The sequence below is a fragment of the Meleagris gallopavo genome, chromosome 14 (genome assembly GCF_000146605.3).
Source record: "Meleagris gallopavo isolate NT-WF06-2002-E0010 breed Aviagen turkey brand Nicholas breeding stock chromosome 14, Turkey_5.1, whole genome shotgun sequence".
Classification (NCBI taxonomy): domain Eukaryota; kingdom Metazoa; phylum Chordata; class Aves; order Galliformes; family Phasianidae; genus Meleagris; species Meleagris gallopavo.
This window is the reverse complement of record NC_015024.2, coordinates 8323590-8339817: the sequence shown is the minus strand read 5'-3', so window position 1 is coordinate 8339817 and position 16228 is coordinate 8323590. Positions and strand designations below refer to the sequence as shown.

The following is a 16228-nucleotide window of genomic DNA, read 5'->3' as shown; positions in this document are numbered from 1 at the left end:
GCGCCGTTGCGCGCGTGGGGCGGTACTGCCTTTCTGTTAGCTGCCGCGTGTCTTGCGCTGAGTTCTGTGCCTTTAGCGCGAAGCTACCTTCTTTTCAGGACTAAAATCCTCAGGAGAACTCTTCACGTCCCCGTAATGTCTGGAAAGGGTGTCGATTCTGCACATCAGGTACAGAGAGGGGCGAGCTGCCTGTGCGCGCCTTCTGCCCCAGGTACCTGGGCTTCTTGCTCTTTTTCTGCTCGTTCAAAACCGTCCCGGGCTACTGAATCGCATTACAAAACCGTTCCGGTGTTTCTAAAACGGCCCGAAGCGATCCCGCTGTCCTTATAGCTTCAAGCCCCCTCAGGTCCACAAGCAGGACGTGAAGTCCTCACCGAGCGCGGCAGGCAGGCGGGAAACCTCTGGCGGGAATTGCTGCTGGGCTCAGCTCGCTCTCTGTCGCCGTGTCCCTCAGCGCTGAGGCGGAACGTAGCTCCGCATTTCCCCTTCTAGAAGCCGTTGAAATGCAGTTCGAGTTTGTGCATGGCGTTTCCAAGGGAACGGCCCCGCAGCGCGAACAGCCGCGCCCGGCAGAACCCGCCGCATTTTGCTGCTTTTTAACACGATGTTCGCACTATTCCTTAATCTTTCCATGCGTGCTGCGTAACTTTTGAGGTACTTTGCGGGTAGACGATAGCTTTAATCCTTTTCTTCCCTGAGAAATATGAAGGGAAAAATACACTCTTTCAGCAGTTTCAGACCTCCCTTTTTATGCCTCTGGGTTAGCTTCGTGCTTCCATTTGCTTCTTTCCCATCAGGACTCTGCATCTTGCAGTGAAGCCACAGGAACAATGATGCTGTCTCAGGCTCTATCAGAGCAGGAACTGAGATCCGAGTTACGGAGCAGCCAGATTCCCCACTCAGATGGAGCACCTTCTAATCAAAAGACTTTGAGAAGTTGGTTTCTTCCCGTTGTTTTGCCTTCAGCAGTTGCATCAGATACATCACCATTACAGAATAAGCTGCTGGCGTACCGAAGATGCAAAGAACAGCAAAGAATGCTTAATCAGTTACTGTGAGTAAAATGTTGAGTGGTGAAGTTCAAGGAATGTTGAAACTCAAATGAAAGAAACATTGTACTTTTGACAACTGAGAAATAACACCGGTGTTTGTTCATTTCAGAGGTGTTTTTGTCACTATTGCAATGCTGAATATTTTCCATCTAAAACTGTTAATAATAGAAGACTATTTGTTGAGATATTCAAAGAGCACCAATGTCTGGACTACTTTCTTTCGTATGAATAGTCCAAACATGGATCTACTTCTAAAAGGCTTCTTTGTCACTAATCTTAATATCTTTGCACATGAACTTGGTGGTCTGTGTTGCTGCCTGAGGAACACAGCTGCCAGGTTGACAAACATGTAGATTGCTCCAAAAGTAATGCCTCCCATTTATTCCCACAGTTTTAGGAGTTCCACTCTGTACTTTATTTATTTATTTTCACAATACAGCTGGACAACAACTGTTGAAGTTGTTTGAGGAAAAGTACATGTAATCCCAACAGGACCACATGGCAGTTGGTGAGATCAATTAAGATACATATATATATATGTTCTGATTGTGCTTAGGACAAATATTGTTCTTTTTATCATGGAAAACAGAATCTGAAAAGAGTGCTTCACTTTTTAATGATCAAACTTGAAAAAATAGGTTACATCAGTTAAGATCATCACATTATTTTTAATGTAATATTTTTATTTTTGCTGCACTTCTGACTTCACGTTTTACTTTAGAGTTGATCGAGCTTTAGAAGTCTATTCTGAGTCCATGGAGGAAAAACATCACAGAGGTTCTGCACCTCCAGTCCCAGAACTACCTGCCACTGTAAGTGTGTATTTCTTTAATATTGTCACGACTGCTTATTTTGTGCTTTATTACTGGGACATCTATGCTTTTATTCTTAATATTCACTTAAAGATACTTGTGTCCGTTCTTAATAATTCATAAATGGATTTATATTCTCAAGTAGTCCCACTGAATTTGATGCTAATATATATAGTGATACAAGTCTATTTTCTTAATGTACTGATTCATTAGGAGTTTTTTCTTTTCTTTATACAGATGAACAGTGAACAAAAGCAACAACGAGTGAGTTAAATTCTTTGTTCTGCATTTTGAGAGTAGAATAGTGAATGATATCTCTGTTCAGAGGAGCTGAGTATGTCATGTGGAATTTGTACCTGCTAAACAGGAAAAACTTTTGCAGTAGTCTTGGACGGGGATGGGATAGGAAGCAAAAAGTGGTAATCCTTTCTTGTGGTCCAGTAGAAGGAAAGTATTCTGTTAGAGAAGGCATGTGTATGTCCATTGATATCTGAAGTTTTAATCAAAATCTTCCTCGAAGATCATTACTTAACAAATATTCAAAGAGGCTTCAGATTTTTTTTCAGTTGAGGTCGTAGATCATGCTGTAGCCTTTACAGAAATAGTTTTGAACATTATTCACCTGATTTCAACAGGGAACTGTTGTGTACAAATACTGGTATAAGTTTAAAATTGTACTGTGTATGATTTTTAAAATAATTTATCTATGAAAGCCACCTTCAACCTAAATCAGGACTGAAATGCTTGTGTTAAGCAGACTGCTTTTTGTTGCTGATGCTGAGTAAACACATTCTGAAGACTGTAGTGATCCAGCTCTCTTTTCTGCTTTATAACAAATGCATCACTTGGAGGCATAAATAAAACTAAAACAAATCCATCTGTTTGCTCTTAATCTTTGCTAGATGGTTTGTCGAAAGAACAATAGCGTGAACAATAGTATAAATGATTTATTGTTAGTTGTGGATTTTATCAGAGAAACAAGGGAAATGACTGAAAAGTTCAGTGCTTTGTGTTTGAGCACTGAGACCATTCTACAACTTTGGAGTAGCATGTAGTGTCCCAGTCAGTGAATATGTAACATATGATTGTATTCCCTGCCCTTACTTATAAAAAATGGTAAATAACAAGAGACGTCACCTAATGAACCTAATGAAAGAAATACTTATGCAGTTTGTTATTAGAGCTCTGATAAGACTGTCCTTTCAGACCAACTATGTCTTTATGAAGAAGTGTGTGCAAAGTAATCCAGTGGTTCCCATTCAGCAGCAGTGGCTGATGTCCATGCTCACCCTGGTGCCACAGTCACTCGTGGCAGGCAGAGAGCTGTTAATTGAAAAGCTTTTAGGGGAGATAATAAAGGATTTTGAAAAGAGTATGAAAAGATGCATGGGTGAGTACTGCAAACTACACAGTACTGTCATTAGTGTGTGTTTAAGATTTAACAACTTCTGTATGCCTGCCTATGTGTAATACATATAATCTATAATATGATATATTGGATTACGTTATATATAAAACAACATTTATAAATAATGTAACGTGTAGCATCATATGTAATAATATATTTTTCAGCTTCTGGAATAGCAGCTTTATTGAGCTGTTCATCTACAAGCATATCCATAGTTTTATTGATGCTTTCTCTATTGAGTGAGGTCCCAAGACAAATCTGCAGAGATAATTAACTATTTTCAGATATTACTTGTATGACTCTCTTGAAATTTTAAACTTTCAGAAAAGATTAGTAAGTTCCAATTTTCAAGTGGACTTCTTTGAAATCCTGTGCTATCCTTACTAATTTACATTTGCTGTGTCTGAAAACTAATGGTTAGCCACTTGGATAGCATTTTAGTGAGAGCTGATCTTGTTAAGAACACATATTAAAGAAAATAAACAATTTATACTGTGACTAACTTTGTAATATCATTAGCAGTATAGTTGTAGTACACCACTGTATTTATACTGAACAAAATTGCCACTAATTCTCTTAATCATTTAAATACTAACTTTGTGACTAGGGCAAAGTGATTGGAATTAAGACCTGATTCTCTATGGGTATTAGCAAAAGCTGTGATTTCAAGTTGCTGTTGGGGAACTGTGTTTTTTTGGGAGTGGTTTATTTTTGTGTGTGTGTTTTTTTTACCTGTTGTTATTTGTTTATTGTGTTTGAAGGCTTGGATGATACAGTTCCCTTTCCATCTCACTGTGTGTGTGATCCATCTTGGAGAACAACTCAGGCAGAACAGTGCCTATTGAACATACTCATGCATTTTTGGCTTGGTTTTTCCTAGTGCGAAGTGTTCTTATTAAGCCCGATGTGAAAGGACTTGAAGACGAAGAGGAGGCACCTCTGCCTTTATCACCATTGTGAGTGGATTAAATTAGCATACAACCCACAGGCAAAGCACACTCAGTTGCACCTGAGAAACTTTAACTGAGCTGCACGAGCAGAGTTGCAGTGTAATATTACTTCCAGAGGCCCTTAGTGAAACAGTTTTTCCGTTTATAGAGAATCTTCTATCTGAAAGTCTGAATTACAGAATTTTAGCACTGATTATGTTCTATTACAGTTACATAGGGTAGCACCAATGATTACAGAGGAGACTTTTAGCTCTGAATGCCCCGGGCACTTGAGTGGTATTGGGCTGTCTTTGCAGTGAAGCGAGTCTGTGTGGGATGCTTCACTGTCAGGCAGCAACGCTGTGCGGTAGTTTGACACACTGAAACTGCACCCTGTGCTGAGGTTTCCTCTGACTGCGGTATTTTGTTGTGAAATCTTTGACATCAAATGGAAAAAGACTATTCTCTGCAGAACGGAAGAGGAAGTCAGGTAGACAGAGTACAGTTGCACAATTTCTGGAACATTAGAATGTCTGCCATCTAGATATTGATGATAGATACTTCCTGTTTGCAGTTGTTGAAGTTAGAAGTTTACATAGATAAAGGTTCAGGAGAAGCAGATGATTTGAAATAGATAAGACAGATTATCTGCTGCTGCTTAATATTGGAGATATGCTTATGGCACTTAAATAAAATTCCTACTGTTTATCTGTAAGGATGTTTTATTCAAGTCTACTTGAGCACTTCACTTGCTTTTATTTCTTTGTCTGTGTATTTATTTACTCAGAGGCCTGGATTTTTCCAGTCCATGGCATAAACGTTTTATCCAAGCCAAAAAACGGATCCTCTCTAACTTGCACATTCTTCACCCCACAATGAAAACTTTGCTGCATTTTGGTTATGCCGAATTCTCTTCCTTTCTTTTAGTGGATTTTTTAAGTTTCAGGTAAAGTCAGTCTTGGTGAGTTATTAACCAATGTAGATTTTTGAAGCTGATAAATAGGAGAGTTTATGGAATTTATTGTTTAATTTGTTTTGGGGGTGCTTTTTTTCTATCATTTAATATTATTCGGACAAGTTACTTCGTGTTGTGACAATTTTCATTTAACTTTTCTTCTGTCTCCCAAGTGGAAGTATTTTATTTTCCCTTACGTTTCTGGTAATATCAGTCATTTTATGTATAGTTCATGATTTTCCTGCAATTCTTTTAAGGTCTTCTCATGATTTACTCAGTCTCTACACCGTGATGCCCATTAAAGGTCCAGTTGAACTGGATTGAATTTCTTATTCGAGGCTATTTTTCATCAGTTATTGAGTTTTATTTTCAATCTTGGATCTTTATTGTCTTTACCTCATTTATTTTTTTTTTTTCTGGTTAACTTTTTATTTTCTGGGGCTTGGGGTCATTTTTATTTTATTTTAAGGCTGCATAAGTGATGCTTAGGTTCTCTGTCTGCTTTCTGCTAAGTACAAACGGGTTTGTAATACAGAGTAACATTAATATTACTTTACTCCATTAAAAAATCTGTTTATACAGTAGGCTGAAACTTTCTTTTCCAGATTAAAAGGGCCAATTGACTGTGAATCTTTGAAGACTGATATCTCTTTAAGCTGTTCCAAAGCAGAAGAGAAGATACTGAATACATGGTATCAAAGAGTTATCAGTCTCTTCACCCAAGAGGCAGCACTGAATGGTGTAAATTTGGATCGGCTTGACTCTTTTTACAGCTGTGTGGCTACACTGATGACTAATCAGGTAGTAATCTTTCCTCCCTGAGGTAGATCTTAATTTAAATGAGTCTACATTTTTGCATGATATGGGGCTTGTTTAAGCAATCATTCCTAACTATATATTGCATATAATCTGGCAAAGTATTCAGAAAGTTGTATATTTTTAACTTCCCTTATATAAAAAAAATGCCCTTCATAGTTATGTATAATTGTTTTACTTCTGATTCTTGGATGCAGAAAATTTATGAATTCTACCAACTAGAATGTAATTGACTGAAGGAAGAGAATATTTCAGTATTCTCAGAACTTTTCCCATCACTGTTCTTAGCACTACAATTACATCTCATGCGTAACTGTAAGCAAAATGAATAAAATCTGGACTATTTGAAACACATCTGTACAAACAGACTCAATGCCTAGCTTAGCTGAGATGTATGCAAGTGTTCATGAGTGCAGTTCTGCAAAAGTCCAAACACAGCTTATTCTTCTAGAAGGTGACAGCACAGTACTTTGTGAGTTGATCTTCTATTCTCCCTGGTTATTTATACTGGGATGACAGTTATTTCAAGTGCTGGTCAGTTATTTGTTTTGGGAATCTCCAGTAGTTTTATTTCCTGTTAGTAAGATGAGAATGTTCACGTGATACCACTGAATTCAGGCTGAGAGAATTGTTTTTCAAACTTTTGAGTTTACTGAAAATTAATAATCCTTTAATTGCCAATTAACTTAAAAATCTGACGTTTACATAGTTCTATTCATAAATAATCAGTGGGAATATGGGTGTTCAACTTTAAGGCACTTTAAAGATAATAATTTTATTTAGTTTGTAGAAAAACAATATTTTAATAAAATTGTCATTGAAAACAACAACAAAAAACACCTGTACCCATCAAAACCAAATGATAGTAAATCCAAAAAAAACCACCTCACTAAGTTTGAAGTAAAATGCATTCAGGATATTTCCTGTGTATTTAAGGAACCACTGGTAATAAACTTACTTTTGTAGTAGGAATAGATGCATGGACTTGACCAAAGTGGAATGTTTGTATGCATGTTTACTAGCTTGCATTCTTTAAGAGCTGGGACTGAAACACTCAGAAGTCATTAGAAAGATAATAGCCATCCTTTAACTGATCCAAAGCTGCTAAAATGAATGGAAAATTGGATTTACTGAATGAAGGATAAGATGGTGGGACTTCCTGTGCCTTCAACTAATAGGAGATATATTTTATTACTTAGCTGAGAGATCTACTTATAAGAAATGTTGAAGCATTTGTGAAACTGTTTGATCCTGAAGACAGAAGTTGTCTACCTTTATTTAAGATGGAATTAATTATTGATGAAAAACATGTGGAGTTTTATCCAAGCTTCCAAGAGCTGGAAGAAGCAATTCTGTTTGTAGTGAATCGTATAGGACAAACTCTCCAGGTGTGCTTTTTTCTTTATTTAAATGTGTAAATGATAAGTGGCTCAGCATGTGAACATATTAGTAATTTAGGACCCTGACTGTCATGATAATGGGAAGCAAAATCCATCTTGAGATATTTATTTTCTATGAGGATTCTGCAGTTTTTCTTAAGAATGCCCAGCAGAACTCCAGGCTCTGAAACTCACTTTGTCATTTACTGTTCATGAAAAATAGACACATTTGTTACTGATTGTTTTAGTCTGCTGTTTTGAGCTGCAAAACTGCGTCTGCCCACAATTGTTTGCTTGTTCACTGAGTAGAAGTCAGCCTGAAAACCTACCCACAAAAGCAAACCAGGTAGAAGGTAACTTCATCCAGTTTTTTCCTTAGGTTTGTTCAGAAAACCCAGGAGTGCTTTCTGATTTATTTATGTCTTTGTAATGTATTTGTTTTTAACATTGTGAATTGAACTAACATTTTGCATAGAAATACCTTTCTAATTAACACTTTGTATGATGATTTACCATAAACTTGTGTTAATAATTAAGATCCCCAATAAATAAAATCAGTTCACACACCTTTTCTTTCTTAACAAAAAGAAAAAAGAAAGAAAGAAAAAAGAAAAGCCCCAAATAACAAATATATGCCATACACAAAGATGTGCATCATAGGAACCAATGTGTGACTGTGGGGAAGGCAGCTGCCTTTCTGGGACTTCAGGGGTGCCCCTGTGAATTGAATACTGGCCCTCAATCACAGCTCCTAGTACTTTCAGAGGAGCGTTTTGAATTTAGTTATGGTTTTGGCACATTAGAGAGAATTCAGATCTATGTAGGACTGGATGATTTAGATGATTTTTATCCATCCTTCATCTTCCTTGATGGACTCTTTGTATCTGGAATCATTTTAGGTGCCTAAGAATTGCGTGGCTTTGATTGTGATAAGGGCCTCATACTTTTCTGATACAATGTTTTATTGCCTTTAAAATAGATGTATGCATTGCTTTTATATTTAAATCTCATAATTGGAAATTGCACTTCTAGAATGTCCAAACAGTGCATTCTTGGCTAGCAGGAGGTGCTGCAACTCTGTGCACTGAGCTTCCCGCCCACATCATGGCATGGGCTGCATCTACACTGAAAAAAGTTATCAGAGACAACTTAGAAGGTCCAAAGGAATATTTTGAAAGCTGTGGTGAGTGACAGAAGTGTGTGTTTAAGCAATGACTGCCTGCAATAAATATCGTGTTATATAACCTGCGGTTCTTGAATTGTAGTTGGAAGGTATGGCTGGCTTGTAGATGGGACAGCAGAGGCACGAGTAGAGAGATTTGAAGCAGAACAACACAGTTTTGGTGAATATACTGCTGTAAGTTTTAATTCCACATCTTAAATGTAACGTTTACTAATGTTTACTATCTGGTATATGTAGCAATAATAGAAGGGGAACGAAGGATAACAGATACTCAGCCATTAGCTAAAAATTGTATTGACTGCCTACAAACCTGTAACATAAGCTTCTTTTCCTAAAAATGTATGTGATAAATGGGAAAAAGATGACTATTTATTTTCTTTTATATGTAATACTTACTCGTTTAGCCAAGCATTTAAATAATGGCCCTGATGTGTGAAATCTAGTCTTCTTTTGAAGTTCATAGATGAATTCTTCACCCTCAAGAAGGAAATAATGAATTTACCAGAAGTGATTCATTTCCCTATGATCTGTTTGAACTGTGAGGATTTAAAGCAAGGTTTGGCTAGTAATGCAAAGGCCTTTGCAAAAATATTAATGGACAGAATAGTTGCAAATTACAGAGAGGAAAACGAAAAGTAAGTAGAATGTCCTTCTTGTTAATCTTATGCGTGTAAAATCCACAGCGGAAATGCAAATGTACCGTACTCTTGTGTAACAAGGGCTCCTGGCTACCTAAACATTGCATGGCAATTGCACCAGATAATGCCCTTTTCTTCTCTGCTCAAAAGCTGATGGAGGGAACCATTACTAGGCACTGTCGAAGGAGAGACTGGCTGGATTCTCTTACGTGTGTAGTCGATACCTCTAGGTTTGCATAGGTAATGATAGATATTATTACTAATGGATTCTAACAGTTAATTTGCGAGCATAGGTCAGATCATTAATTAAGTGTTATTCAGTTGTTGAGTTAAAATGGATAACTTAGAACCCTGTTTTGCAGTGCTTCCATGTTATCAAAACGAAAGAATATTTACTAGGGATGTGTTTGTATGTATGCTAATGATACTGTGCTTATTTTTAATAGCATGTAGTTATTAAAAATAATTGAGGCATTTGGTTGTGAAAGTACACCCTTAAATCTAAATAAGCCTTTTCTTAAGTTAAGAAATAGTATTTTCCTAGGCTTACTTGTTCACATTCTCTATTTATTTCATAAAGTTATGGAGCTGTACGGGGGTAATTTGAACTTTAATTCTGTGAAACCCAAACTTGAAACCAGTCAAGATCTTAAAATTTGGCGATTTTATGTACAAAATAATTTTATAGGATATGCAGGGAATTTGAAGCAATCAAAGAACGTGCGTTAAAAGTTCCAGAGAGCACAGAAGAAATGGTGGAAACAATAGCTTACATAAAGGAGGTAAAAGCCAAAGGTATTCAAGACCTCTCATTAAGGATCAAGGTAAATGATAGTTACTTCATTCTTTATCTTTCACCTGGCCTGTACAAAGACAGAATTCATTTTGGAGTGCAGAGGCTTTCAGCTGATCATTCTGCATGTATGAATATACTGTACCCAGAGTGCGGGTTCATACACAAGTGAGAGGTGCTGCTCGTTCTTTGTCACATGCCTTTCCTCAAGCAGCAGGCTGCACTTCTTACTCCCCATTCCCTTGTGTTCTGCGTGTCCTTGAGGAAATGCAGCTTGTGAAACATTCTGATTATTGTTTGTACCTAGAGCCTTATTTCAGGGCTGCTTGTAAAAGCTCTTTTCATAAAAGCTAACACAAGTAGAAAGTGAACTTCTTATATAAAGAATCATGGCTTTGAACACACAAAAACAATTCACTTTTAAGCAGAACAGAGATGATACATGAGTACTTCATGTGTGCTTGGAGAACAAAATTGGAAAATTATGTAAAATGTATGCCAGCATATTTGGATAAGAACCTGTTTGTTTTGCTCTGTTAGAATGATGTGCATAAGGTTTGGTGTTTGGTAGTATGGTTTTTAGAGTAAAATATCTATACTGCAAAATGGTATAGAATGATATCTAAAGATTTTCATGTAGATGAGCCAGCTACAGAAGTCATATTAAAGAAGCTCACAAATGAGGCAGAAATTTGACTAATTTCTGTGTATTTTGAATGTTGGTATTTAGTTGCCTGAAGTAGCAATTCTGAAAAGTCATGAAGCAAGATTCCTACTGCATCTATGATGCTTCTACCCCATATCTTACACAGACTATGATACCTAATGTTTTGTGAAATCCCTATTATAGGAGTGCTCTTGGCAAATGGAATACTTCTTAGATGTTTATTTATTTTCTCCTGAGGAAATTGCTCTGAATGCAACAGTTCTTCAATGGCCAAAGGAGATTAACCCCATTTTTGATGAGCATGATGATGTAAGGATATTTTTTTGTTTGTGGTATATTTTGACTTGTTAGATTCTTCACTTCTTTTGGGCTATTTATTTTGTCAGCAGATAACTGTATGTAAACATACAGCATGAACCTTATGAATTCAGAGATGCTTAAGTCATGTATTCCCAGATGTTTGTGTCAAAGGAGGAATTTTTTGGAGAAATATGAAAATGCAGAAAGTTATCACTGCATCTTAAAGCCCTCAGCAAGTCCTGATCTCTTAATTTGTTTCTGGTCAGTGCTAGGTAATGTATGGGAACGGAAGCATTCACTTCAGCAGTGCAGCTGACTAGTGGTGAAAATGTATCTGCTGGATCCTTAGAGTATTTCACACACACTCAGTTCTGGGCTGAGAAACATTTAATTAAAACAATGTTTTGTTCTGAATGGTGGGAACAGGGTTACTTAGGTAGCAATCACTACTAGCAAAGACCTAACATCTTCTGTTCCTTTTGTGACTATAGATTACTTTCTTTTCCCCCTCTTGTCTATGTCTTGCCAGCATTCTTTCTCTCCTGGAGATGAGAATCTCTTTGTTCTTTCCTGTATTACATCCAGTCTTTCTGGTGTTACTGTTTACAGCTCATGCTGTAGCAATTGGAACTTCCCTAGATTTTGCTGAAGGAGGCAAGGGTTCCATGCTAGCATTAGGGGCTGGATGTAGTTAAATGGAACATATGGAGAGCAACTTCTCCTGAAATGTATTTACTGTAAGGATAATAACTTGTATTGTTTATTTTCTGTCTGTGCTAAATATTTAATTTAGACAGGCCTATGAATGTTAATTATTGAAAAGACTGACAACCCCTTCATTGCTTTTTACTATGAAAACAATCAACTGTTTTGTAGCTGATTGAAAAGTCCAAACGTAAAGGAGAACAAGAACTAATTAATAAATCTGAGAAACTGACAGTGGAATTAGAGAAGCTAATGCAGACTGTGACAGAACTTGAAGAATACTCAGAACTGGATTGCATGCAACAGGTCTGGTTAATATCCGGTGTAAAATGGGTAGAAATATTTTGTGTCTTTAATGCACAGAGATTGTACAAAGAATTTAAAGTAACTCTGTTTACGAATGTGAACTAAAAAGTGTACTATCCTCTTGTCACACTGTCAAAACTCATTAAAAGCCATCCTAGCACCCCACTCTTACTGGAATACACCAGCAATAACATCTGACTGAAAGGAGAGCTTACTGTAAGGTTGTGCCGCAGCTACTTGTCAGACATCTTTCCCTCCAGACCTTTCGCCATCTTTGTGTCCTTCCTTTTGATGCTCTCTCATAGTTTTATGTCCTTCTCATGTCTTATACTGCACCAAAACCTGCACACAGTGCTTGAGATGAGATTGCACCAGCAGAGCAAAGTGTGACTGTTGCTTCCCTTGGCCCACTGGCAATGCTGTGCTTAATGCACTTCAGTATTTGCTCAGCCTTTTTGGCTGCTGGGGCACACTGTTGACTTGTTCACCTTCCCGTCAGCCAAAATCCCTAGACTTCTTTTTGCAGGGCTGGTCTCCAGCCTCTCTTCCCATAATCTATGTATGTATATCCAGGGTTGCCATCCTAGGTTCAGAATCCAGTACTTGTTCTTGTTACATTTCTTACTGTTGCTGAATGCTCATCACTATTAAGATCTCTCTGCAAGGTATTTCTACTCTCAGAGGAGTTAAGACAAAAATAAAATGGCTTCTTATAGTTTGGTACCTGATTTTTTGATAGCATAATTTATTTATATAGTTAGTTATTACTCAAGACATACAATTATTTAATTTCAGTATGTAGCTGACCTGAGAGCCTTACAGAAACGCATCCAGGAGGCTGATGATACAGTAGCTTTTATTCATAAAGAAGAGACTCTGTTGAAATGGAGGTTAAGTGACTTCCCACTTCTCAGCAGCTTAAAAATTGAGGTTGAACCATATCAGAAACTCTTTCATCTCATACTGAAATGGCAGCGAACTGAAAAAAGGTAATTCAGTACTATATATTCTTGAGGCTAAGTGAGGGAGAATGGACAATATACTCATGCTATTTTTGTTTACATCAGGTATAGAATATACTTTTGTTTTCTTCTAAATGTTTATAATTTACAAGTTTAAATGCTATAATTTATGTATTAAGGTTGTTGATTTTAATTAATTCAGCTACTAAATGTCTGTTTACTCGTTTGCATTACAGTAAAGATACGTATTTTATTCTAAATGTACTGGTCATACTGATGAAGTCTATAAATAAGACAAGCTCTGCAGAAAGAAATGTTCTGGGGAGAAGGAAAACCAAAAAAGGCTAGGCTACATATGAGCCATTTGCTGTGCCAAAAGAGAAAGAAATGTAATTAGAAAGGTCACAGCCTTATGTAGAGAAAGCCATCTTTAATCTAATATACCTTCAAAGTGCTGTGAAGGTGTGCTCAAATGATTACATTGTATTTGGAAGTTTTAAAATAAGGTATGACTAGATAGTAGGATTTTTTTCTGAGTGAAAATCCAAATGCCTTTGTATATTTTGGTGTCACTTATTGATCTCATCAAAGAGCTAAACTAAAATATTTCTCAGTCTGTGCAGTTACTTGATGTCAGCATGTGAATGATTTGAAAGCTTTACACAAAGACACAGAAGAGCATGATCAATCCACCCCTCAGTTATACATCATTATTTTGTGAAGAATGATAATAACTGGGAATATAAGAACTCCACTTTCATTTAAATAACCATTAATTTGACCTGTTCGTATTGCAAAACAAAGATGTAATGTTTGTGTACTACTTTTGCTATTCTGATTCCTATTTATTTATTTATTTATTTATTTTCTCAGATGGATGGATGGTGCTTTTTTGGAACTCAATGGAGAAATCATGGAGGCTGAGCTTGATGAGTTTTCTCGAGAGATATACAAAATGTCAAAACTCTTCCAACAAAAACAGAAGAAAATTCAGCAGGAGTTGAAAAAGACATCACACAGAACTGCAGAAGAGAAGAGAGTAGAAGAAGAAATAAAGACAAATCCAACTCTTACAATGTGTTCTTCAGTTCTGGAGCAGATGAAAGACTTTAAGGTAAAAGAGAAGAAAAAGACAACAAAAAGATGAGAGTTATTACAAATTAATGCTGAGAGATAAATTCTAAATTCAGTACTCAGTATGGATAAATACTGTAGTGTCTGAGATCTGCTTTTCTGTTAGGTTTGGAGATTAGTGTTTTATGTAAGTAGTGTGTTTCACTTCACATTCATTTGGAACTACTGATTTCTGTAGGAAGTTGAATCATCTATCAGGGCCAATTTGCTTCTAATCTCACACAAATGTCCTAGGTGAAATCTTTCCTCCTTCTTTCTGTCAAGTAGGGCCTCAAAAAGAAGACCAGGTAACAAAAGGCCACTGCTTGTTTGAGTAATAATTATGTCCAGGCAATTGTTTAGAATGTCTGTTGAACTTGCCTTGATGAGACCGTACGTGCAAATAACTGTTGTACCCAGAGTTACTGTTTGGATACAGTGTGTTCATGGATATCTGAATCCTGCCTCAGGAAATGAGAGAAAAGTGCTCATGCTATAAGTTAGCAAACATAAGGACCATGAAGTAACCTCTGGAATTTATTTCTTTTTCTTCTTATCATAAGGGGAGAGAGAGAGAGAGATCCAAATCACCATTCCCACATTGTAGTGTTCTATTTATTTTAAAAGATTATAGATTTTATAGCAGTTACAGGGATTTGGATTGTTAAGGAGTGAATGCAAACAGGGAAAAGTGCTTTTGGGATTCAGGGAAACATTTAAGACTGTAGCTGAGAATTTTGACATGAGACTATGTTGCATTAAATGGCAGTCCAATCTCACGTAAAATTGTTCCTTTTCACCTCCTTGACAAGATTTTGCTTCATAATTTCATATTTCTTCTTCAGCAATTTACTGTAATTACTTAGGAATTAGATGAATAGCTGAATGGATCCATCTGCGCTTTTCAGAAAATATTTTCATGCCATTGCCTGCTGCAGCAGCATTTGAAATGCACATCAAGGATGAGGGAAAAGGAGTTGAGAAATAATGCATGTTGTCATTTTTATGGTATAAATGTTTTTCCTCAACTAGGAGAATATTCCAACTGTGAATGTCTTTTGTAACCCTGGCTTGAGAACTCGACATTGGCAGCAGATGTCAAATATAATAGGGTATGATTTAACACCAGACTCTGGAACTACTCTGAGAAAAATTTTGAAGCAGAATCTAGCCCCTTATTTGGAAGAATTTGAAACTATAAGTGTGGGTGCAAGTAAGGTAAGCATGAAGATTTGATTGTGATGGATATGATCTCATTGTGATAGCTTTTATGACCTGCTAGAATATTTTTCTTTATGCTTTTACTAAAGTGATTTGATGAGTCTCTGGCTTATTAGATGACAACAGTGAGTGTGCATACATTTGTATCCCGTGTTACATCCTTAGTATTTCCTGAGTGTACTCTTTTCAGTATACTAGAAAGGTAATTACTAAGAAAAAACGATAAATAATTTATGCTGTTAGATTAAAATAGATTATTCAGATGGGTAAGTTTATATATAGAATTAATCAACTGGAAAAAAGAACCCAATAAAATAGCTAAGGTAAATTATTTTCTTTTTACATGTTAGGAATTTTCCTTAGAGAGAGCAATGAATGCAATGATGGAAACTTGGGATTCAATTTCCTTTAATACATCTGTTTATCGTGAGACTGGTGTTCATATTCTGTCTGCAGTGGATGAGATTCAAGCTGTTCTTGAAGATCAGATTGTGAAAACTCAGACAATGAGGGGATCACCTTTCATTAAACCATTTGACAAAGAAATCAGGGTATGATGTGAAAACGGAATTTTTTTTTGTTTGTTTTTCATGATAACTATCGTGCAAAAGTAAGCCAATTGTATTACAGTGTTTTATTTGATATCAGTGAAATACATTTCATCAAGACTCTTTGGAGTTCATTTAAGTCCTTTTTACATTATTTCTATGTTACAACTCCTTCTACATTTCATGTTTTGATTCTTCTCCCCTTTGCTGTTCAGATGCAACCAAAAGAACTTTGTTTCACACACTTTGAAAGTCACTGTTTTAGTTAAGGACTTTAACCTTGCTTCTTAATATCTTGAAATTAATATTTCATTAGTGTTCAAATGATTAACATGTTGTGATTTAGTTCTTCAATTTGGGAATCAAATTTTGAACTCTAGTGATTACTTCTAGGCAAGGAAGTTTTTTGAGGGCTGGAAGAAGTGGTTGGTCTTATTTTTT

The 16228-nt window shown here is 36.5% G+C and overlaps 1 protein-coding gene across 1 annotated transcript in view; it reads left to right on the top strand.

The window, feature by feature from the left end:
* Positions 1-6: 6 nt before the first annotated feature.
* DNAH12 (dynein axonemal heavy chain 12) overlaps positions 7-16228 on the top strand; it is a 63705-nt gene continuing 47483 nt past the window's right edge. Inside the window, 19 exon segments of the mRNA XM_019620089.2 lie at positions 7-168; positions 798-1054; positions 1774-1864; positions 2102-2128; positions 3071-3254; positions 4153-4228; positions 4989-5147; positions 5762-5957; positions 7172-7360; positions 8384-8534; positions 8617-8708; positions 8991-9169; positions 9861-9996; positions 10816-10941; positions 11809-11943; positions 12739-12932; positions 13779-14019; positions 15051-15236; positions 15590-15790. Coding sequence (XP_019475634.1) covers positions 136-168; positions 798-1054; positions 1774-1864; positions 2102-2128; positions 3071-3254; positions 4153-4228; positions 4989-5147; positions 5762-5957; positions 7172-7360; positions 8384-8534; positions 8617-8708; positions 8991-9169; positions 9861-9996; positions 10816-10941; positions 11809-11943; positions 12739-12932; positions 13779-14019; positions 15051-15236; positions 15590-15790 — 2853 coding nt within the window. The 5' untranslated portion in view covers positions 7-135.